Source organism: Mesoplodon bidens, assembly GCF_964165515.1.
Source record: "Mesoplodon bidens genome assembly, chromosome: 1".
Lineage (NCBI taxonomy): Eukaryota > Metazoa > Chordata > Mammalia > Artiodactyla > Ziphiidae > Mesoplodon > Mesoplodon bidens.
Genome location: NC_138176.1, coordinates 33,833,175 through 33,856,646, shown reverse-complemented (window position 1 = coordinate 33,856,646; position 23,472 = coordinate 33,833,175). Strand labels below are relative to the sequence as shown.

Sequence of the window (23,472 nt, the reverse complement as noted above, 5' to 3'; positions counted from 1 at the left end):
CAGTGAAAGCTATAACTTGAAAAGATAAATGCACCCCTATGTTCATAGCAGTACTATTTATAATAGCCAATACCTAAATGTCCATGGACAGATGAATGGATAAAGAAGATAAACACACACACACACACACACACACACACACACAGGAATACTACTCAGTCGTAAAAAAGAACAAAATAATGCCATTTGCAGCAACGTGGGTGGACCTAGAGATTATACCAAAAGAAGTAAGCCAAAGACAAATCATATGATATCATGTATGTGGCATCTAAAATATGGTAAAATGAACCTATCTATGAAACAGAAACAGACTCAGAGAGAACAGACTTGTGGTTGCCAAGGGGAAGGGGGTTGGGGAGGGATGAAGTGGGAGGTTGGGGTCAGATGTAAGTTAATATATACAGAATGGATACACAACAAAGTCCTGTGTAGCACAGAGATTTATATTCAGTATCCTATGATAAACCATAATGGAAAATATAAAAAACCAGAATATATATATATATATATGTATAACTGAATCACTTTGCTGTACAGCAGAAATTAACACAACATTGTAAATCAACTATACTTCAATTTAAAAAATTAAAAAAACAAACAAACATAGCCTTCACCCCTTGTGTGGTGCAGATCTTGGTTTTGATTTCTCATGGGTGACCTTTTTCTCCATACCCAAGGTCCTGCCTGGACTGACAGTGAATGTCTTCACTTTCCTACATTGGTGGATAGAATTCTTTTAATCCTTTTTTTAATAGAATGAAGCAGTCTTGTGAACATCCAGGTCTTATGTAGTTGTTTCAAAACTTAATGCCCCATTTTGAGGCAATAATTCTGTTCTGTCCTTGGGCTTATGAGTCAATTCTGTACTCCACTCTTTATCTTTTGGGTTCTGGCATCTGAATATTTGCCTTTCTTTCCTTTGAGTTTGTATAAAAGTATTTTTGTAATATTTTATGCAGCATTTATATGTGTTTATAGTTGGTGGGGAGCCATTCATGTCAGCTCTGTCTACCATATTTCTTTGGGTTTATCTTGATATTCTTATTTTATGATTGTTGAAGTTGAATAGTTAGTGAATTTATTTCTTTTCAAGCGCTTGTAATCCAGTGATTACATACAAAGCTGTACAATTTGTATATTGATAAATACTGGGCATTTAATGAGATTTACTTGCAAATAGTTGGGATTTTACTTTTAGAATCTTTTCACACCTATAATTATTAAAATTAGAATCTTTACTTTGAAAAAGATTCTAATTATTTAAATTAGAATGTTTTCACATCTTAATTATTTAAGATGTTTTAAAATATTTTGAACAGTACTGTCAAATGGTGGGTGGATTTTTTTGGTTAGACTTTAAAAAATTAATTCTGACTTCATTGCACTGGGATCAGTGAATGTTGCTAGAATAACAATGTTGCTTTTGGTGGTCGATTAAGATATTCTTTGTGGCCCAGTAAGTAGTTAATTTTTGAGAGACCTTTGCTAGCAGCTTTGTCCTGGAGCACATGTAAGGTCAGCTGTACCAAAAGCTTTCAAGTTTGGCTTAGCTGTTCCATTCTTTAATGAGGTTGACTGTCTATGCCCTATAAATTCTGCCTAACTACCCCCATTCTACTTGCATCACATCTAATTTCCCATCAGCCAAAGAGAGTCACTGGGGCAAGCCCAGAATCATAGTTGGGGGGCACTGTAAAGTTATATGGCAAAGGTATGGGTACAGGGACAGATAAGGCTTTTATGCAAACCGCCACTGAGAATTATTTCTTACTCTCAAACGCAAGTAAATACAAAACCAGTTGGAGACAGTTGAAATTGTTTTTGAAAGCCTTGTGATATTTAGTTCTGCCCAGTCTTCAAAGCTTAGTTCAAATACCATTAATTTTCCTTGATTCCATTAATTTTTCTTGATTCTCACAACAAGGTATTTTCATCCCTTTCAGATTTCTACAGATCCTTCTACCTTTTTTAGGACACTCATTATTCAGTACCTTATAACTCTCTGAGAATATGCATTTTATTCTTAACTAAAGAATAATATCCCAAGGACCACTTTTTTTTTTCCTGAAAAATTTCCTTATTCCTAATCCAGACCCTGGTATGCAGTAACTGTCCAATAAATATTTACTGAATAAACACAAGAATGAGCAAATGGAAGAAAGATTAAGCAAACCTTCAGAGAGGGTTTTTGGACATAAGAAAATCCCTTAAATCCTGTGAGAAGTCCTTGTAAGTTCTAATTATAATTCTTTTCTTCCTATAAGGAAAATGCTCAATTTCCAGTAATGTTAATTTACAACTGACCTTATTTGAAGTGTTTCTTTAAAGAGAAACAGACACAAATCACACCCAGACTTCCCAGTGACAATTTATTTCTCCTAAAAAGGTAGAATTCCATACTGTATATAAATGCATATGATGTTTGAATTATGAAGCTAATCTCATAGTAACTAGGTAGATTTCTGAAACCAAAGGGTTTTCTTCAATTGCCTGTGAAGATAATCTTACAATCCTTTAAAGTCTGGTGTTTGCAAAGAGCCAATTTCATCATTCAAAAGTGTCTACTTCTATGAAGTTCTAGAAGAGCTAAAACTAATGTATTGTGCTAGAAACCAGAGCAGTGGTTGCTTCTGAGGATGGGGATTGCCTGGAAAGGGGGTGAGGGAACTTTCCAGGGGAATGGAATTATTCTACATCTTGATAGTGTGTGGTTTACTCAGGTGTTGGTGTTTATCAAAACTGACTATACTGTATACTCAACTCTTATCAGAAGGCCCCAGTGTCCCCAAATGAGCAAGATGTTAAAGGCTATTTCCAAAAGCAAAGGTGTTTCAAGTACCTGAAAATAAACCTTTTCTCATGCCCATTCTGATTTAGACCAACCATGTGTTTATACTTGCCCTTTTCTAGGCATAGCTGGGCTTTATGCTTTGCATTATGGTTACAATATTAATCTTGATAAAGATGATTTCTGATGACAAATAATAAAATATTTAAGACAAGACTGGTAAATGCATGTGCAGAAACTCTCCAGTCTTTAAAAAAATCAAACCATTCTTTCCAAATAACTTTTTTCCCACTTCTTTCTAAACTAATACATGTTCTATGTTGATAGTGTCAAAACATCAGATACTTTTAAGAAAGAAAAGAAAGAAAAGGAAAAGAAAAATCACTTATGATTTCACCACCCAGTGACTACTGTTTAAAACCTGGGGGCTACACATATGTGTTTACATGTTTTCTTTCAAATGGAAGTTCTCTGTATATTCTTTTCAACATGTCTTTTTAGCTTGATACATACTGAACATTTTCGGCCAAGACGGTTCCTGACTGAGTAGAAAAGGGGTGAAGCCAGACTGGGAAGTGGCGGGAAGGGAGTGAAGACACAAGGACTGGCCCTGAGGCGTCTCACCATCACTCTGCCCCTCCTTGTCACTGTCTGCTTCTGCAGAGAGGGCTGTGCCTCCTGGGATGGGCGCCTGCAGTGCTGCTTGTCAGAAAAGGAAAAAGCCAACTTTCTTTCAGGGAATCCTGGCTGCACTGACCACAGGAAGCAAAAGGGAGCATGTGCAGAGGGAGATCTGCTTGCCCACAGTGTATTTTCAGCCAGCTTGGAAATACTTAAACCCTTTGTCAGGGAGATATGAAGCAGAGTTTTGCGTTACATGCTGTTATAATCATCTGAAGGGCAATGTTTGTTTGTTTTAACCAGCAAATTGCATGTTATCCTACTTCAGAAAAATTTTGTCAGAAGCCAGCTTGTAGACAAAGAAAAAATGCTATAGTGACCGTTTAACGATCATGCCAGCTATCACGTGTGTATAGTGCTACCACGTGCCAGGCCCTGTTCCAAGACCTTTACCTACACTAAATCTTTCAATATAAATCGTTACAAGGCCATCTGTTAGGGACACCTCCCTGTCAGAGTTCAAGTGACCAATCCAGTATGCTTTTTTTTCCTTTAAAAATTAAAGCTTATCAAATAACAGCAGAACTATTCTCTAATAGCTGCTTTTATTATGTATTTTAGGGAAAGATTATATAGGTTGGTGCCATCTTTTGCCAGATTTCTACTGTTATCAATTGCTTCCTGGTTTTTTTTCTACTTTTTTTCTCTGTGAATCTGTCCTCAGCTCTTGTTTTAAAATAAATTGCCTTGGCGCTTGCATAACCTGTTAACTCTGTGTTTAGGCCTCCAGCTCAGTCACTGAATGGCTCCACTGGTCAGTGTGGCTTCTGACGTGTCCCTGAGCCCTTTCATCTTTCACTTGACAATGAATGGAAAAAGTTTTCTTGGTGGCTCCAGTCTTTCTCTCCAAAGAATATAAAAATTCCACTGCAGACTTAGAATTACAATGTTTCAGTTGAGAAGGAACTTATTTAGGGATTAGCTAACTCAAAGATTTCCTGTTATTGATAGTAGTGGCTTAGTAAATACAAACTTGTTTTTGATTGATTATAACCATCTCATTCCATCAACAAACTCTTATTTGCCACAAGTTAGTGCCATGAAATTGAAAGAGGATCTCTCAATGTGCAAGCTGGCGGACAATCTCAGAATTTAGCCCTGAAATTTGTACTAAAAATGGTTATACGTGGCAATATACGAAAAGACCACAAGGTGGCATAATTTCCCCAATTAAAACTGACCTTCCCGGTTCTATTTCAGTCTTTCTATTTTACAAGGTTAAGATTTCCATTTTACTTATTTTATTTTGCCTGTTGAAAAAGGGAAAGAACAACAATTCACTAACTCCTGTATCTGTAACAGCAAGGGAGATTTCTAAGTTATTTCATTATGTTTTAAAGTAGAATCTTCTCTTTTTCTAATTATAAAAGTAACAATTTCAGAAAATTTGGAAAACACAGAAATCATGTTCCTTATCTCCTTCTATGTGCACAATTAAAAGCACACACATATTTACACTCTCAGGATCACATTGTATATGAAACCTAGCAAATTGTTTTTCCTAGTAAGAATATAAGATTTACAATTTATATCTATAATTATTTTCCAAGAATATTATTGAGTACATACTAAATTATTTTACAATATACATGGATCATTATTATTTTGTGTGTGTGTGTGTGTGTGTGTGTGGTGCGCGGGCCTCTCACTGTTGTGGCCTCTCCCGTTGCGGAGCACAGGCTCCGGACGCGCAGGCCCAGTGGCCATGGCTCACGGGCCCAGCCGCTCCGCGGCATGTGGGATCCTCCCGGACCAGGGCACGAACCCATGTCCCCTGCATCGGCAGGCAGACTCTCAACCACTGCGCCACCAGGGAAGCCCGATCATTATTATTTTAAAGTAATTGTCTATTATTGGATAAGTGTTGGATATATAGCGCTGTCTCCTATATGGGTCTTTGTAAGTCTCTGATTTGCTTCTTGGGATACATTTCTGTAAGTCTGAAGGTGTGAACATTTTCTAGGCTTTTGATAAATATTGTCTAGGAATGATTTGCCCATTTTAACAACATTTACCCATTTACCTAGCACTGTGTGTGTGTTAATTTGTTCAACCAATTTTGTTAAATCTGGAGTTGTAAATATATGTAAGGCTTTTAATGCATATTGTCTAGGAATAATTTGTGTATATATCTATACCTCCACAAAACTAGAACAGCACTTACCTACTTGAACCAAGTAGTGTGCTTATGTATTCATTTATTCATTCATTCATTTTTTTTATTTTTTCAATTCATTTGTGTGTGGTTGTGTGTGCGCATTTCCTTGTCATGTCAATGTGTTTCTTACTGAAAGTGATAGTAAAAAAAAAAAGTGTTTAAAACCCTGATCATATTGTTACTGAGTACCAAAATTCCTACCAGAGTTCTGTTACATATTATTCCTCTGTTCAGGGACCCTAGAGAACAAGAAGTCTCCTGGCTTCATTTTACTGATAAGGAAACTAAGGCTAGAGAAGAAAGCAATCTTCCCAAAGATGACAGGGCAGAAGCCAGACTCAGAACCAAGATCTGTTGGATTCCTATACTGAATCCTTTCCATTCTACCATCCTACATAAATGAGCCAGGCATCTACCAAGGGGTGTCTCTGATTAGGTTAGTGATCAAGGCAGGAACTAGGAGAGTAAAGAAAATGAATGAAGACAATTGAAAATATTGGGGCCTCATATAAAGTGGTGAGGACATACCCCTTTTAAAATTATTGATGTTAAAAATTTAAAAACAAGATTTCTGTGGCTAGTAAGGAGTTTATAACATTGGTCTAAGGCCTTTTTATGGAATAACCAAGCAGTTCTCCACAAGGGCTGAAATTCTATGACATTTATTGAAATACTTTTAGCAAAAAAGCCTTTCTTTCTGTGAATAACTTTGTGATCTCTTCATCAGATTACTTAGGTTGAATGAAGCTAAGAGCATCAGCATAGGCTTGAGCAGCCTTAATTTGAGGTGTTGGGATAGTAAAATTCTGGTGTACCAGTTGATTCCAGAAAAGAGCAACTTAGATTAGGACAGGGCCCTGCAGTGGGGACTCTCATGATGATGGACTGAGACAGAAATCATAGGAGCAGTTCACAAGGTTACCTAGGAGCAATCTGTCTTGTTGCAAACTTTGTCTAAGTAATGATAATCATAACGTACCTTGGGGCATGTTCATTAACCACTCTGCTCTACAGACTCCACATCATCTGTTCTCGCTATTACTGTATCTATCACCCATTACTTTGTTTTATAATATGTCTTGATTTCTGGTAGAGTAAAACTTCCCTTCTCCGCTTTCTCGTTCTACCCCCTCTCCATTCCCCTCAACTGTTTCCTCCTTCATCTTTTCCCTCCTGCTCCTCCTATTACTGGGATTTGCATTTCCCACATACATTTCCTTTCCTTTACGAAAAGGAAAAAAAGCTTGTTGGGGCTTTGAGATTGCACTGAATCTACTGATCAGTTAGAAGAGAATTAGCATCTACACAATATTGGCTCTTCCAATCAGTGGACTTGGTATATAGCCCTATACTTATTTAGATTTTCTTTCATGCCTCTCAATAAAGTGTTATCGTTTTCTCCAGAGAATTTTTTCATGTAATGTGTTAGATTTATTACGTACATGATTTTTTGTTATTATAAATGATAATTAAAAATTTAATGTCCACTTGCCTCTGATATAAAAAGACAATATAGACAATTGCATCAAAAAGAATAAAATACCTAGGAATAAGTTTAATCAAGGAGGTAAAAGACTTGTACACTGAAAACTGTAAGACACTGATGAAAGAAATTGAAGGAGACACAAATAAATGGAAGGATATCCCATGCTCATGGATTGGAAGAATTAATATTGTTAAAATGTTCACACTACTCAAAGCAATCTACAAATTCAATGCAATCCCCATCGTAATTCCAATGGCATTCTCCACAAAAATAGAACAAACAATCCTAAAATCTGAATGGAATTACAAAAGACCCCAAATAGCCAAAGCAATCTGAGAAAGAACAAAGCTAAAGGCATCACACTCCCTGATTTCAAACTATATTACAAAGCTACAGTAATCAAAACAGATATGTAGATCAATGGGACAGAATAGAGAGCCTAGAAGTAAACCCATGCTTATATGGTCAATTAATTACAACAAAGGAGCCAAAAATATACGATGGGGAAAGAACAGTCTCTTCAATAAATGGTGTTGGAAAACTGGACAGCCACATGCAAAAGAATGAAACTGGACCACTATCTTACAACATACACAAAATTAACTCAAGATGGATTAAAGGCTTTAATTTAAGACCTGAAACCATAAAACTCCTAAAAGAAAACATAGGTGGTAAGTTCCTTGACATTAGTCTTGGCAATAAAGTTTTGGATCTGACTCCAAAAGTAAAGGCAACAAAAGCAAAAATAAACAAGTGGGACTATATCAAACTAAAAAGCTTCTGCAAAGCAAAGGAAACTATCAACAAAATGAAAAGGCAACCTTCTGAATGGGAGAAAATATTTGCAAATTATATATCTGATAAGTGGTTAATCAAAAAATATAAAGAACACATTCAACTCAATAGCAAAAAAACCCCAAACAATGTGATTAAAAAATGGGCAGAGAATCTGAATAGACATTTTGCTAAAGAAGACATACAGATAGCCAATGGACACAAGAAAAGATGTTCTACATCACTAATCAACAGTGAAATGCAAATCAAAACCATGAGGTTTCACTTCACACCTGTTAGAATGGCTATTATCAGAAAGTCAACAATAACAAGTGTTGATAAGGATGTGAAGAAAAGGGAACCCTTGTGCACTGTCGGTGGGAATGTAAATTGGTGCAGCCACTATGGAAAACAGTATGGAGGTTCCTCAAAAATGTAAAAATAGAACTACCATACAATGCAGCAATTACACTTCTGGGTATTAATCTTAAGAAAATGAACACACTAACTTGAAAAAACAGGTGCACCCCCATGTTCACTGCAGCATTATTTACAATAGCCAAGATATGGAAACAACCTAAATGTTCACTGAAGGATGAATGGATAAAGAAAATGTGGTCTATGTATGCAAGAGATTACTATTTGGCCACAAAAAAAGAATGAAATCTTGCCATTTGCAACAACTTGGATGGACCCTGAGGGTATTATGCTAAGTGAAATAAGTCAGACAGAGAAAGACAAATGCCATATAATCTCATTTATATGTGGAATCTAAAAAAGAAAACAACAACAAAAAAAACCCAAACAACTAAGTTCCTAGATACAAAGAACAGTTTGGTGGTTACCAGAGGTGGGGGCTCAGGTAGGGCAAAATGTGTGAAGTGGTCAAAGGGTACAAACCTTAAGTTATAAAATAAAAAAGTCATGGGGATGTATTGTACAGCATGGTGACTATACATGCCACGGAGAAACTAAGCCCGTGCACTACAGCTACTGAAGCCCGCGCGCCTAGAGCCCGTGCTCCGCAACAAGAGAAGCCACTGCACTCAGAAGCCCGCGCACCGCAACGAAGAGTAGCCCCCGCTCGCTGCAACTAGAGAAAGCCCACGTGCAGCAACGAAGACCCAACGCAGCCAAAAATAAATAAAATTATTTAAAAAAATAATAATAATACTGTATTGCATATCTGAAAGCTGCTAAGAGAGTAAGTCTTTAAGTTTTCGTTATGGGGAAAAAAATTCTGTAACTATGTATGGGGACGAATGTTAACTAGACTTATTGTGGTGATCATTTTGCAATATATACAAAGACCAAATCATTATGTTGTATACCGGAAACTAATATAATGTTGTATGTCAACATACCTAAAAAATACAATATAGAAACATAATTTCTTTTTTATTTATTTATTTATTTTAATTAAAAATTTTTTTTTAGTGATCTAGTAATGTATATAATTCCAGTGACATTTAGATCCTCATGACCACTAAGTGCTGTTTCCTGTTCAGGTCTGCATGTTGCATTGGTTCTGGGCCATGAGTCTGTTCAGTGAAGTCTCTGCCTTCCATCTTCCACTGAATCCACACCTTCTGTTTAGTCAAAATCTCCCTTCCTTGCTGTGCATACTTCATTCCATTATCTCTGACAATGACAGAACAAAGAAAGCAACCAAAGCAGATGTATCTGGAGGTGACTGGGAGGTGGGGGAAGTCATGGTTTCTCAAGCTCTGCCCCCTGAGATTAGCCTTTCCCTTTGTTACCTGAGCAAGTGTCACCTCTGCAGTGATGGAGGGGGAGAATCCCTATCTTTTATGTCTTGAAAACCCACGACCCTTTTATCCTTGCAGTCAAGTAACGAACATCTATTTAGTGTGAAACTTGTTATTCTGTAGACATTCACGGGGTGTACGTTCAGAGAAACTAATGTTTTGGGGGTTTGGTTTTGTTTTCCTAAAATTGTTCGTGAGGCAGCTGTGGTGTAAGCCACAGTGTACCACAATGGGCATTAGAGGATATCATTTCAAATCCCAGTTTTGTCATTTATTAGCTATTTGACACTGGCTGGACCTCCTGTTCTCTGAATTTCCCTTTCCCCATCTGAAAAATAAAAATTAAAAATTTCTTCTTCTAGTGTTTTTTCTGACGGGAGGGGGAGAGTTAAATGGTAAAATATGTGTAAATTTACTTAGCTATTTCCTTGATACATGTTTGGACCTTCAAAATGTATGAGTTATGTTAGCTGGTTTATGTTTGGGAAGCTATAATGTTAGTATGGTACACTAAAATATTTCAAAAGGTTTTCATTTTCAAGGACAAAGTATATTAGTGTTTGATAAAGCATTAAAGGATAAACTTTTTTTTTTTTTTAACATACAAGGACTGCCCTCAAAGTCATAAATTCTTAACTGGTTACTAATCTGAGAATCCAGAATGTTGAGCAATTTTTTGATCAAATCATTTACTTCACTGGTTGTCAACCACCTGGAGTGTTTAAAAAAAATTACCAGTACCTGGGCTCCACCCCAGGCCTCTTAAACTGGAATGCCCAGGTGGGGCATTGAAAAAAAGGGCAAGAGCAAAGAACACCATATTTTGATTATCACAAGGCTAAAGTTCCTTCAAAAGAGAAATTAAAGTAGACCTAGCTGCTTGTTCACTTTACGAGTCAGAGGCACAAGCTGAATTAGCAGGGACTGTTATAAAAGCTTTGGATTTCAGGTTCACAGCTGTCTGAGTAAGAAGAGAAGGTTCCAGTGGATCCGGCTCTGTCTCTCCTGTCTGCTTCTCCTCTCACTCTGGAAACAGAGCTCTGGGAAAGGGCAGCTCCCGACTGGCCCCACTCTTCTCCCAATTCTTGGAAATATCCTACAGTTAGATGTTAAGGATATCGGCAAATCCTTAACCAATGTAAGTAGGTTTTATGTTCCTCCAGTGGCTTGCAAAGGGAAAGTAAATGAACATCTACTTTTTTTTTTTTTTTTCGGTACGCGGGCCTCTCACCGTTGTGGCCTCTCCTGTTGCGGAGCACAGGCTCCGGACACGCAGGCTCAGCGGCCATGGCTCATGGGCCCAGCTGCTCCGTGGTTGTGGGATCTTCCCGGACCGGGGCATGAACCCGTGTCCCCTGCATCGGCAGGCGGACTCTCAACCACTGTGCCACCAGGGAAGCCCATGAACATCTACTTTTAAATAAAATACCTTTATTAAAATATATTAAAATACATCACAATATATTAAAATAAAATTATTAAAAGATATTATTTTAAGGCAAACATTCCCTTGGAGCATTACTTTTGGTCTGTCATTATCAATAATAGTGGAATGCATTTTGTGAGTAGAGAAACATTTAGGTCTTTGTATGGTTGAATCAAAATAATAACGTGACAAAAGACTGAAGTGTTTCTTCCCTTTGTTTCACCACCATTTGCTATGATTTTTGGCTGAAGGTAAATGGTAAGGGAAATGTTTTGTGATTAGAGATTTCATTCAAGAAGTCATCTATTATATAAACTGTGTTTTGTTCAGAATAGCTATGAAAATTGAACTCCTGTGAAGAAGCAAATTATGCCTGATGTTAAGGAAATAGCTTGAGAGCAGGACAAGTATAAGTGAATGAAAGAAAAAAGTACTTAGAGCCAGCTGGGTAGTAATAAAATCCTTTTGGATTCTGCACAAAGCTGCTGTCTGCGGCCAAGAATGCTGCAGGATGGAAGAAACTGTTCTTCCATGAGCTGCTGCGTGTCCTGGCACTGCCTTTGTGATGCTCTCGCTCTCTCTCTGTTAGTAATACTAGCGGATCTTAAACTGGGCTGGGCATTTGAATCATCCAGGGTGGTTTTAAAAAATATAGATTGCTAGTAGTTATCACTACCGAGTCAGAATTCCCATGGGATGAGCTTTACAGGTGACTCTGAAGCAGTCAACTGGATATTGGTTCCAAGGTAGGCATTGGGGACTGATAAATTTCTTAGGCATCAGAGGCCAACTAAGCTGTGTTGAAATTTGGGTCTTCTCCTTAATAGACATTCTCCAAAGACACACAGATGGCCAGTAAGCACATGAAAAGATGCTCAACATCACCAATTATTAGAGAAGTGCAAATCAAAACTACAATGAGGTACCACCTCACATCGGTCAGAATGGCCATCATTAAAAAGTCTACAAATAACAAATGCTGGAGAGAGTGTGGAGAAAATAGAACCCTCCTGCACTGTTGGTAGGAATGTAAGTTGGTGCAGCTACTAAGGAAAACAGTACGGAGGTTCCTCAGAAAACTAAAAATAGAATTACCATATGATCCGGCAATCCCATTCCTGGGCATATACCCAGACAAAACTATAGTTCAAAAAGATACATGCACCCCTATGTTCACAGCAGCACTATTCACAATAGCCAAAACATGGAAACAACCTAAATGTCCATCAACAGATGAATGGATAAAGATGTGGTACATATATACAATGGAATACTACTCAGCCATAAAAAAGAACAAAATAATGCCATCTGCAGCAACATGGATGCAACTAGAGATTATCATACTAAGTGAAGTAAGTCAGAAAGAGAAAGACAAACACCATATGTTATCACTTATTTGTGGAATCTAAAATATGGCACAAATGAACCTATCTACAAAACGGAAACAGACTCAGACACAGAGATCAGCCTTCTGGTTGCCAAGGGGGAGCTGGGGGGAGGGAGAGGGATGGACTGGGAGTTTGGGGTTGGTAGATGCAAACTATTACATTTAGAATGGATATATAACAAGGTCCTACCATATAGCACAGGGAACAGTATCCAATCTCCTGGGATAAACCATAATGGAAAAGAATATTAAAAAAAAGTATATATGTGTAAAAGTCAGTCACTGTGCTGTACAGCAGAGATTGGCACACCATTATAGTTGAAGTAAATCAACTATACTTCAATAAAAAAAATTGGGGTCTTCTATTTATTAACTGTGAGACATTGGAAATAAACAGGAAAGGCTTTGAACCTTAATCTCTTTATCTATAAAACAGGGTAAATAACCCTAGCTCAAAGTTTTGATATGATGATTAGTAATAATCTGAGTACCAAGTACCGAGGCCATGGCCCGGCACATCAGAGGTGATAATAATCACCATCATATTTAGTCTTTTAAAACAATTTTATTGAAGTATAGTTGATTTACAATATTGCGTTAGTTTCAGGTGTACAGCATAGTGATTCAGTTTGTTTGTTTGTTTGTTTTTGCAGATTATATTCCATTATATGTTATCACAAGATATTTTTTAAATGAAAATAATGTGGAGCTTTATTATTTAAAGAAAAACATCTGGACACACACACATACTCCTAAAGGCTTTCAGGGGGTTGGGAGTGAGGTTTAGAACATAAACATTTTACTAAAACTCTCCAGGTGGTTCTTGATATGAACTACATTATAAATTTGAAGATCAATTATATATTGTAGATACTAAAATTTTTAAAGTCATGACATTTATGAAGGACTATTGGCAGGAACAATATGGATATGTCCATTACCTTTAGCTAACAGTACCCATTTACTAAGAAACAATAGGCTCAGCAACTCGTCTCAAACATAAAAAACCAGATTCAGTCTGATATGATACGGTACTACTTTGAATCTGTTAGTAGTACCATCTTCGCAGAATACATGCTTCCAAGCTGTTTGTTAGCACACTTTAAAATTACCCTGCCATCATTAGACATCAATTTTGAAATCATAGCAATCCGTGACTTACTTATTTCAGGTAGGTCAGATGATGACCATTCTATTCTAGCTTTCTGAATTTGTAAGGGGGAAAACACCTCGTCATGCACCTTTCCCCAGCACATCAAATTTCATGTTGAAATTGTGACCTGCTACAGTAATGCGCTTGCTAGTACTACACACCTTGTACAAAGAAAAACAGAGGCAAGACAGGTATGGAAAGAGAAAAACTTCTTTTGTTGGCCCTCAAACTGAGTGAAGTTTTGAAATGTAGAGATGATCTCTGACATTTATAATGGATACCTGTATGTTCATTTTTACTATGTAAATAAAATTGCTGCTATGAAGTGACATTAAAGTTTGTCAATAAATGAATTCTTCCTAACTTTACTCCCAGATGAAGGTTTGGATAAACTATGGCTTTCTAACATTTAAATCTACTTTGGAACATAGCAATACAGCTTATACTGTACGAAAGTTTTATGACTTTTTTTCCCTATTAGATTTTTCCTAATTGACTCGAGCATTATTACATCTCCATTTTTGCATATGAAGATAGTGACTTGCTCCAAGTAATCCCCAGGTAGTAAATGGCTAGAATTTGAACTCTAAAGCCATGCTTTGCTGCCTGTAAGATTTTCTAGAACAAATCTGATTGTAAACCATTTTGTGTTTGTGTTTCACTTGATCCTCAGGGGAAACAGGGGTGCTATTACCTTGATTTTTCAGATTTTAGAAACATTTCTGGAGGATCGAATTGCCTAGTGAATGTAGAGCTTAATTTAACTAAGTCTTGATTCCAAATACTTTAAATTTGACCTGAAATTTCTTTATCCCTTTTATCTTTTGATATACTCATATGATTATCCTCTGTTTTATCTTGTTGGTTACTTAACTTTTCAGTTCATCTCAAGTTGCAATCTGCCTGGGGGCAGAAATTGAAACTTTAAAAACTAAAAGCTTATAAATTTATAAAACATTGATACCTTTTTTACTAAGTAAAAAATAAAAATAAAAAAATAAACAAGGCTGTGAGTAAATTTAATTCTATGGAACACAGGCAAGGGACTGGAAAACTGAATTAGAAACTTCCTGAAAAGTTAAGTACTGATTTTTGTTCTTTTTTTTTTCCAAAGGTAACTATTTCTACTGTAATTTCTAATGTCAAATATGGTTTCCTCTAACTTTTCTCCTTTTTAAAGGAGAACTGTACTAGCTTCCTTAACAACAAAAAGATCCAGTGAGATATTCACCTGATATAAAAGTACCCACAATTTCTTTTTTTTTTTCGGCCATGCCGCACGGCATGTGGGATCTTAGTTCCCCAACCAGGGATGGAACCCGTGTCCCCTGCAGGGTAAGCATGGAGCCTTAACCACTGGACCGCCAGGGAAGTCCCCCCCTTACAATTTCTTATACTACCTCTTTTTCATTGTTCTTCCTTGTCTCCAAAAGAACAAGAAGGACAGGATAGGAAAGATAGCATTTAGTTTTTCATGGAGAATAATTATGAAAAGAGATTAACCCCGGAAATCATGCCTTTCTGTGGAAGCCCTTAATGTTTAAGGACCAGGAAATAAAATATCCCACTATTACACAAACAGAACCAACTTATATAAATAATGAAATCACTCACGCTGTGAGGCCTCGAGTATACTCCATTCTCTGTTGTTTGATTTGCATAAGTGAAGATTATACGTTCGTATGTCTTGAGAATGAATGATGGATAAATTTGAACCACCAGAAGGATTTTTCATCATAGCTGAAGCCATTTTATAATGTAGAAATCCCTTTTTCCTATTTTAAGTAACGAAAGTCCATTCTTAGGAATATGTTGTCCAACAACTAAAACACTCTCAGGATCCGTTACTTGCCTGTGATTTATACTGACTCCGCCTTCCGTTATCATCCGATACCCTCGAGGACCGTCTGAAACGGCGTTTGCTTTGCAGCATGTATTATCCAGGACGCTTGTTCCGGGGTTCACCTGGTATAAAAACTCGGCCAAACTCACGCCACCGGGGTCTTCAGCCAAGTCTGCACGCTGGGGCGGTTCAGCAGCGTGCACGCGCGGAAGTGGCCGCCCGCTGCCGCTAGGAAGTCCACCAGGTGCTGCTTCTGATACCACGCCGAGCTGTCCAGCACCGCGCAGCTGCCCCGCGTCCGCCCATTAGTGAGCAGCTGCCGGTGATCAGCAGCCTAGAGCCCCCGACGCAGGGCGCGCACGTTGTTTTGCACGTGCTTTGCGTGCAGCGCCTTGTGCGCCCAGGTACAGCCACTCCGGTCTCCCAGGCGCGCGGTGGCACCTCCCACCGACGCGCTCGCTTTGTGGCCCAGTCGGTGGAAGTGAAATAGGCCCAACAGTGCCAGCAGATACCCCAAAGGAAGCGAGTCATGGGGTCGAAGGTGCAGTAGATGGTCTGGGGAAAGTTGCCTGCCATACCACCGTCCAAGAGCTCTGGGAGCCCTGTCTTCGTGCCCCTCCCTGGGAAGAACTCCTTGAACAGACCCGGAGCCTTCGGCACCTCCAGCAACCCCCGAGCGCCCGAGTTGGCCTCACGCAGTAGCAGGGGAAGACTCTTGACCCGCCTGTGGTACCAAACAACCACCTCGGGAAGTGCACCGCGATTTGGGCGCCGCCATCTTCCTTCCTGGTGACCTAGTACAAGAAAGTGAGTATAATTCCCCGTGCTATACAGTAAATCCTTGTTGCTTATCTAGTTTATGTATATTAGTTTGTATCTGTTAATTCCATACCCCTAATTTGTCCCCCCGCCTTAGTAACCATACATTTGTTTTCTATGTCTGTGAGTCTTTTTCTCTTTTGTATATAAATTCATTTGTATTATTATTATTATTATTATTTTTGCGGTACGCGGGCCTCTCACTGTTGTGGCCTCTCCCGTTGCGGAGCACAGGCTCCGGACGCGCAGGCTCAGCGGCCATGGCTCACGGGCCCAGCCGTTCCGCGGCATGTGGGATCTTCCCGTAACGGGGCATGAAGCCGTGTCCCCTGCATCGGCAGGCGGACTCTCAACCACTGCACCACCAGGGAGGCCCTGTATTATTTTTTAGAGTTGACATATAAGTGATATGATGTAGTATTTTTCTTTCTCTGACTTATTTCACTAAGCATATTATCCTGTAGGCCCATCCAGGTTGCTACAAATGGCAACATTTCACTTTAAAAAAAAATATTTTTTTATTGGTCTTTTTTTAATGGCTGAGTAATATTCCATTGTATAAATACACCACATCTTTTTTTTTTTCCCTCTTGCGGTACGCGGGCCTCTCACTGTTGTGGCCTCTCCCGTTGCAGAGCGCAGGCTCCAGACGCGCAGGCTCAGTGGCCGTGGATCACGGGCCCAGCTGCTCCGCAGCATGTGGGATCTTCCCGGACCGGGGCACGAACCTGTGTCCCCTGCATCGGCAGGCAGACTCTCAACCACTGCGCCACCAGGGAAGCCCTACACCACATCTTTTTAAGCCAGTTGTCTGTTGATGGGCACTTGGGTTGCTTCTATGACTTGGCTATTGTAAATAGTGCTGCTGTGAACATTGGGGTGAATTATCTTTTCGAATTAGAGGTTTTGTTTTTTCTGGGTAAATAACCAGGAATGGAATTGCTGGATCATATAGTAACTCTATTTTTAGTTTTTAAAGGAGTCGCCCTACTGTTCTCCATAGTGGCTGCACGAATTTACATTCCTGCAGCCAGTGTAGGAGGGTTCCCTTTTCTGCACACCCTCTTCAGCATTTATTATTTGTAGACTTTTTTAAAAAAATTAATTAATTAATTTATTTATTTGGCTGTGTTGGGGCTTTGTTGCTATGCGAGGGCTTTCTCCAGTTGCGGTGAGCGGGGGCCACTCTTCATCGCGGCACACGGGCCTCTCACTGTCGCGGCCCCTCTTGTTGCGGAGCACAGGCTCCAGATGCGTAGGCTCAGTAGCTGTGGCTCACGGGCCCAGTTGCTCCGTGGCATGTGGGATCTTCCCAGACCAGGGCTCGAACCCGTGTCCCCTGCATTGGCAGGCAGATTCTCAACCACTGCGCCACCAAGGAAGCCCTATTTGTAGACTTTTTGATGATAACCATTTTGACTGGTGTGAGGTGGTACCTCATCATGGTTTTGATTTGTATTTCTCTAATAGGTAGTAATGTTGAGCAGTTTTTTATATGCCTGTTGGCCATCTGTATGTTGTCTTTGGAGAAATGTCTATTTAGGGCTTCTGCTTTATTATGTTGAGATATGTTCCCTCTACAACCACTTTGGTGAGAGTTTTTTTTTTTTTATCATGAATGGATGTTGAATTATCATCATACATATATATATAAGATCCAGAAATGTTTGAAGTTATGTGTGGCAGAATAAAAACGTCAACAACATGATGTTGATAACAATCTTAATCATGAGCAAAATAGACCAAATTGTGACTTCTTTTGCTAATATTTGCATTTTCTTTACATTTTCCAGCTCTCTAAAGCGTATGGCCCTGTGTTCACTGGGTATTTTGGCTTGAAGCCCACCATTGTGTTGCATGGTTATGAAGCAGTGAAAGAAGCCCTGATTGATCTGTGAGAAGAGTTTTCTGGAAGAGGCAGTCTCCCTGTGTCTCAAAGAGTTAATAAAGGACATGGTAGGTGTGCATGTGCGCATATTCCGCATTGGTAGTGAGGGTGGGGAGGATGGAAAAGAGGAATTTGAAGAGCCCCCTGGCAGAGCTGGGTCCATCTGCCAGGCTGCCACGTGTGAGCTCACTCCTCCTTCCCTAGGGCCTCCCTCCTAGTTTCTGTTTCTCCTCCTGGTAGGAATCCTCTTTAGCAATGGAAAGAGATGGAAGGAGATCTGGCGCATCTCCCTCATGACACTGTGGAATTTCGGGGTGGGGAATAGGAGCACTGAGGACCGAGTTCAAGAGGAAGCCCCCTGCCTTGTGGAGGAGTTGAGAAAAACCAGTGGTGGGTGATGCTATGCTCTGTAACTCTCACCTTAACAGACTGCTGTCTTCTCCAGTGACATCCTAGGGAACATTTCAGGGACAGCCACATCTTTCCTAGGGGTCATGGTGTTCAGCCCTCCTGTGGAGCGGGGAGAGAGAGGAGAGAGCCAAGAGGGCTTTTGTGTATCTATGCTTGTTGTGTGTGTACACCCACTATGGTGCATATAGTGTGGATTAAAGGTCATTTAATCCTATCCTGTCCTGAACTTTTTGTTTTCAAATCATCAGGTCATGAAGGTAGAAGGTTTTGAGTCTCGTTTTTTTTCTAGCATTAGAGAATAATGGTTTTTCCCATAGTGTAAATGTGGGTTATGTATTCCAGAACATTTCGTCAAGTGGACACGGTGGGAATGACCTCATCACACCCTTATGGAGCGTGAAACAGATGACATGTGCTTTCACTTAATTGGCCTATATTTGTATGGTCGCCTCACTCACATGTCTGAGGGTTTCTTCTGAGACCCATTGCCTACTGTTCTGGCCAGTAATGATAACTGTCTATGATTTTAATTGCTTAGGCATCCCTTAGTGCAGACCTCATCAATTGTGATTTCCTTGTAAATAACTGTTTTACAATTATCAGCTTCAGTTATTTAATGTTGCTCCCTCCCTACTTACAGTGTTGTTTTATATATTTTAAGAAATAGATGCTGTGGCTTAATCCTGAACATTACACAAATACCAGGCTATAAAAGGATTTATTTAAACAGATTTCAACTATTATTAATAACTCATTACCCTGCCTTCCCTATTAGTTTCTTCTGTTTTCAGCTTTCTTTATATTTCCCTCCCCCGTTATTGATATAATAATCATGTTTTCTGTTTTCTCTACTTTATGATACTTTGACATTTTGGGGGCCTTGCAGAGCCAGGGAGCAACTGCCTCTCCCAGGGTTAGCTAATTCTGAGATAGAGCATCACATCTTGTGTGTGAGCACTTCTTTGATTTTTCAAATCAGCCTATCCAAAGCCAGTACCCCCAGGAAACCTCCTTTATGGAACCCTCACACACCAAGCCAGTATTCTCCCTGCCCTAAATCAATCCAGGGCCAGTTACAGGACAACTAGGGACCACCCCTAGGGCCTAGAGCCCTCTGAAATTACCCAAACTATCCAGTCTTAAACTTAGTGAGCATACCTACCCAGCCTTGCTCATTTCTTCCATGAAAACCCCAGTAAAGGCTTTGGCCCATGCTCTCTCCTTGTTCCTTCTGCCTCCTGACTGACCTGGGTGCTTCCCCATGTGGCCTTGTGTAGTGTGCCCCCTCCTCTTGGGAAGTATGAGTAATAAACTATCTTATCATCTCCTGATCTGTTGGCCTTACCATCTGAATAAAAATAAAACCCAAGTACATTTTAAAACAATTGGATGGTGGTTGGTAATTTTTTACCAATTTTGGTACTTTGGTAATATTTTACACCTGTCAGCTGTACTGACCTATGAAGTGCTTGTTAAGATGGATTTTATTTTCAGTCTGAATTCCAAATTACCCTTCTTTGTAAGTCTCTCTCTCAAGTGAAAGGAAAGATTAAAAATCAGATTTTAGCTGTCACACACAGAGAAATCTTAAGGCCTTCTCAAATTAGTCCCTACCTTCTAAAGTAAAAGTTTTTCTGCCAGCTTAGTGTCTTGGCATGGTTCAGCTGAAAAGGAGCCTGACATACGAGCACTTAACTAAGTTCCTATTACTTAATTCCCTATCGTTTCATTACAACACTTTGATTCAAGTCACCCTTAATTACATGGATGATGTGATTTGTTTTTTTTGCATATAAAGTCTATCGATCATCTGATTATAGCAATTTCATGTAAATATTGACCACTAAAAAAGAAAACTACTTTTCCTCTGCTTTAATTTATTTGTCTGTAAAATGATGGACTTCATCTAAATTCAAATTAAAAAATTTGTAACAACATATGGTATTCCGTTGATGGCTATATGTAGCAATACCCCAGAATTCCACAAGAGGGCATGTTCTGTCCAAATAAATTAAATGGGGGGCCTGATTGGTGATGAGGGACACTATTTCTTCGAGCAGGATGTTCCTCCCCACACCTCCTCTCCATACTGCAATAAAGAAACAAAAGGACTCCATTTATCAATTTAATCTTTCTTGTTTGCCCTGTGATTTGTTTGAAATGCAGAATTCTTACCTATTTTTATTTTAGGCAAACAAATCTATCTTATAATTCATGTTCATTTGTGTTTTCTTCTTGTACAACATGGACAGCTTTTGCTTTTTTTTCTTTGTTCCATCAAACACCTGAATTTTTCCATAATCTTTCTCTCTTTAATCTTTTCCTTTCCTGATTCTACAAGTTGTTCCCTCAGCTATTCACTATATATAAAACGTTTCCAGGATCCTAACTATTGCTTCCTTCCTATGTCAGTGCTTAATTGTCTACAAGTTTACCAGACAGACATGATTTTGCACTGATAGATATCCTGAATTATTGTCTTAAAAAACTGACCCTTAAAATTTTTTCTGTTCTTTTGCTCTTCAAAATAACCAGCACCTTGACTCAAGGCAGTGATGTAAATGGAGTATTTGGAGTACTATTATTAAACAAACTAGGACGGAATGGTCAATTCATGTTTGTTTGTTTTTTAACATCTTTATTGGAGTATAATTGCTTTACAATGGTGTGTTAGTTTCTGCTTTATAACAAAGTGAATCAGTTATACATATACATATGTCTCCATATCTCTTTCTTCTTGCATCTCCCTCCCTCTCACCCTCCCTATCCCACCCCTCTAGGTGGTCACAAAGCACAGAGCTGATCTCCCTGTGCTATGTGGCTGCTTCCCACTAGCTATCTATTTTATGTTTGGTAGTGTATATATGTCCATTGCCACTCTCTCACTTTGTCCCAGCTTACCCTTCCCCCTCTCTGTATCCTCAAGTCCATTCTCTAGTAGGTCTGCATCTTTATTCCCATCTTGCCCCTAGGTTGTTCTGACCATTTTTTTTCTTTTTCTTTTTTTTTTAGATTTCATATATATGTGTTAGCATATGGTATTTGTTTTTCTTTTTCTGACTTACTTCACTCTGTCTGACAGTCTCTAGGTCCATCCACCTCACTATAAATAACTCAATTTTGTTTCTTTTTATGGCTGAGTAATATTCCATTGTATATATGTGCCACATCTTCTTTATCCATTCATCTGTCGATGGACACTTAGGTTGCCCTGGCTATTGTAAATAGAGCTGCAATGAACATTGTGGTACATGACTCTTTTTTTTTTTTTTTGGCTGCATTGGATCTTCGTTGCTGCACACGGGCTTTCTCTAGTTGCGGCGAGCGGGGGCTACTCTTCGTTGCAATGCACGGGCTTCTCATTGTGGTGGCTTCTCTTGTTGCGGAGCATGGGCTCTAGGCACGCAGGCTCAGTAGTTGTGACACGTGGGCTCAGTAGTTGTGGCTCACGGGCTCTAGAGCGCAGCCTCAGTAGTTGTGGTGCACAGGCTTAGTTGCTCCGCGGCACGTGGGATCTTCCCAGACCAGGGCTTGAACCCGTGTCCCCTGCATTGGCGTGCGGATTCTTAGCCGCTGCGCCACTAGGGAAGCCCCACATGACTCTTTTTGAATTATGGTTTTCTCTGGGTATATGACCAGTAGTGGGATTGCTGGGTCGTATGGTAGTTCTATTTTTAGTTTTTTAAGGAACCTCCATACTGTTCTCCATAGTGGCTGTATCCATTTACATTCCCACTAACAGTGCAGGAGGGTTCCCTTTTCTCCACACCCTCTCCAGCATTTATTGTTTGTAGATTTTTTGATGATGAGCATTCTGACCGGTGTGAGATGATATCTCATTGTAGTTTTGATTTGCATTTCTCTAATGATTAAAGATGTTGAGCATTCTTTCATGTTTTTGTTGGCAGTCTGTATATCTTCTTTGGAGAAATGTCTATTTAGGTCTTCTGCCCGTTTTTGGATTGGGTTGTTTGTTTTTTTGATATTGATCTGCATGAGTTGCTTGTGTGTTTTGGAGAATAATCCTTTGTCAGTTGCTTCATTTGCAAATATTTTCTCCCATTCTGAGGGTAGTCTTTTCGTCTTGTTTATGGTTTCCTTTGCTGTGCGAAAGCTTTTAAGTTTCATTAGGTCCCATGTGTTTATTTTTGTTTTTATTTCCATTTCTCTAGGAGGTGGGTCCAAAAGGATCTTGCTGTGATTTATGTCATAGAGTGTTCTGCCTATGTTTTCCTCTAAGAGTTTGATGGTGTCTGGCCTTACATTTAGGTCTTTAATCCATTTTGTCAATTCATGTTTAAGGGGACAGAGATGTGTTGATTTTAAGCATGCTTAAATTTTTGCTGATAGGGGAATTTCCAGGTAGATATTGCTTCAGAGATTCTAAAATTATCTGTTATCCACAACAAAGTTTTATATTTATATTTTAATAGTGTTTTATAAATCTTTTCAATTCTTTAGGGTCACCCTGTGATCCCACTTTCATCCTGGGCTGGGCTCCCTGCAATGTGATCTCCATTATTTTCCAGAATCGTTTTGATTATACAGATCAGAATTTTCTTAACTTGCTAGGAAACTCTAATGAGTTTCCAGGATTTATGAGCTCCCCATGGATCCGGGTGAGGTCAGGATCCTCTCTTCCTGAGAAATCGTTTATGCTCTTTTCTCTGACAAGTCCAAAATTCTATATGAACCAAGCCGTGAAGTGAATGTTTGAAAACTGGACATTTTGGATATTACAACATGGTAACTCTGGGAATCAGATTCTCCTCTCTGTTTTTTTTTTTTTTTTTTTGCTTGCTCCTATTTTTTTTTCTTAATTCCCTGACCAGGGATCAAACCCCTGCCCCCTGCAGTGGAAGCGTGGAGTCTTAACCACTGGACCGCCA

At 39.1% G+C, this 23,472-nt stretch overlaps 1 protein-coding gene across 1 annotated transcript in view; it reads left to right on the top strand.

Annotated features, from left to right (window-relative positions):
* Window positions 1–9,534: 9,534 nt before the first annotated feature.
* The window catches only part of LOC308624258 (cytochrome P450 2C18-like), a gene marked incomplete at its 5' end in the record, with an annotated part of 44,932 nt that continues 30,994 nt past the window's right edge, over window positions 9,535–23,472 (top strand). The window contains 6 exon segments of the mRNA XM_081247351.1: window positions 9,535–9,576; window positions 10,606–10,794; window positions 18,078–18,179; window positions 18,183–18,240; window positions 18,413–18,562; window positions 23,045–23,202. Coding sequence (XP_081103477.1) covers window positions 9,535–9,576; window positions 10,606–10,794; window positions 18,078–18,179; window positions 18,183–18,240; window positions 18,413–18,562; window positions 23,045–23,202 — 699 coding nt within the window.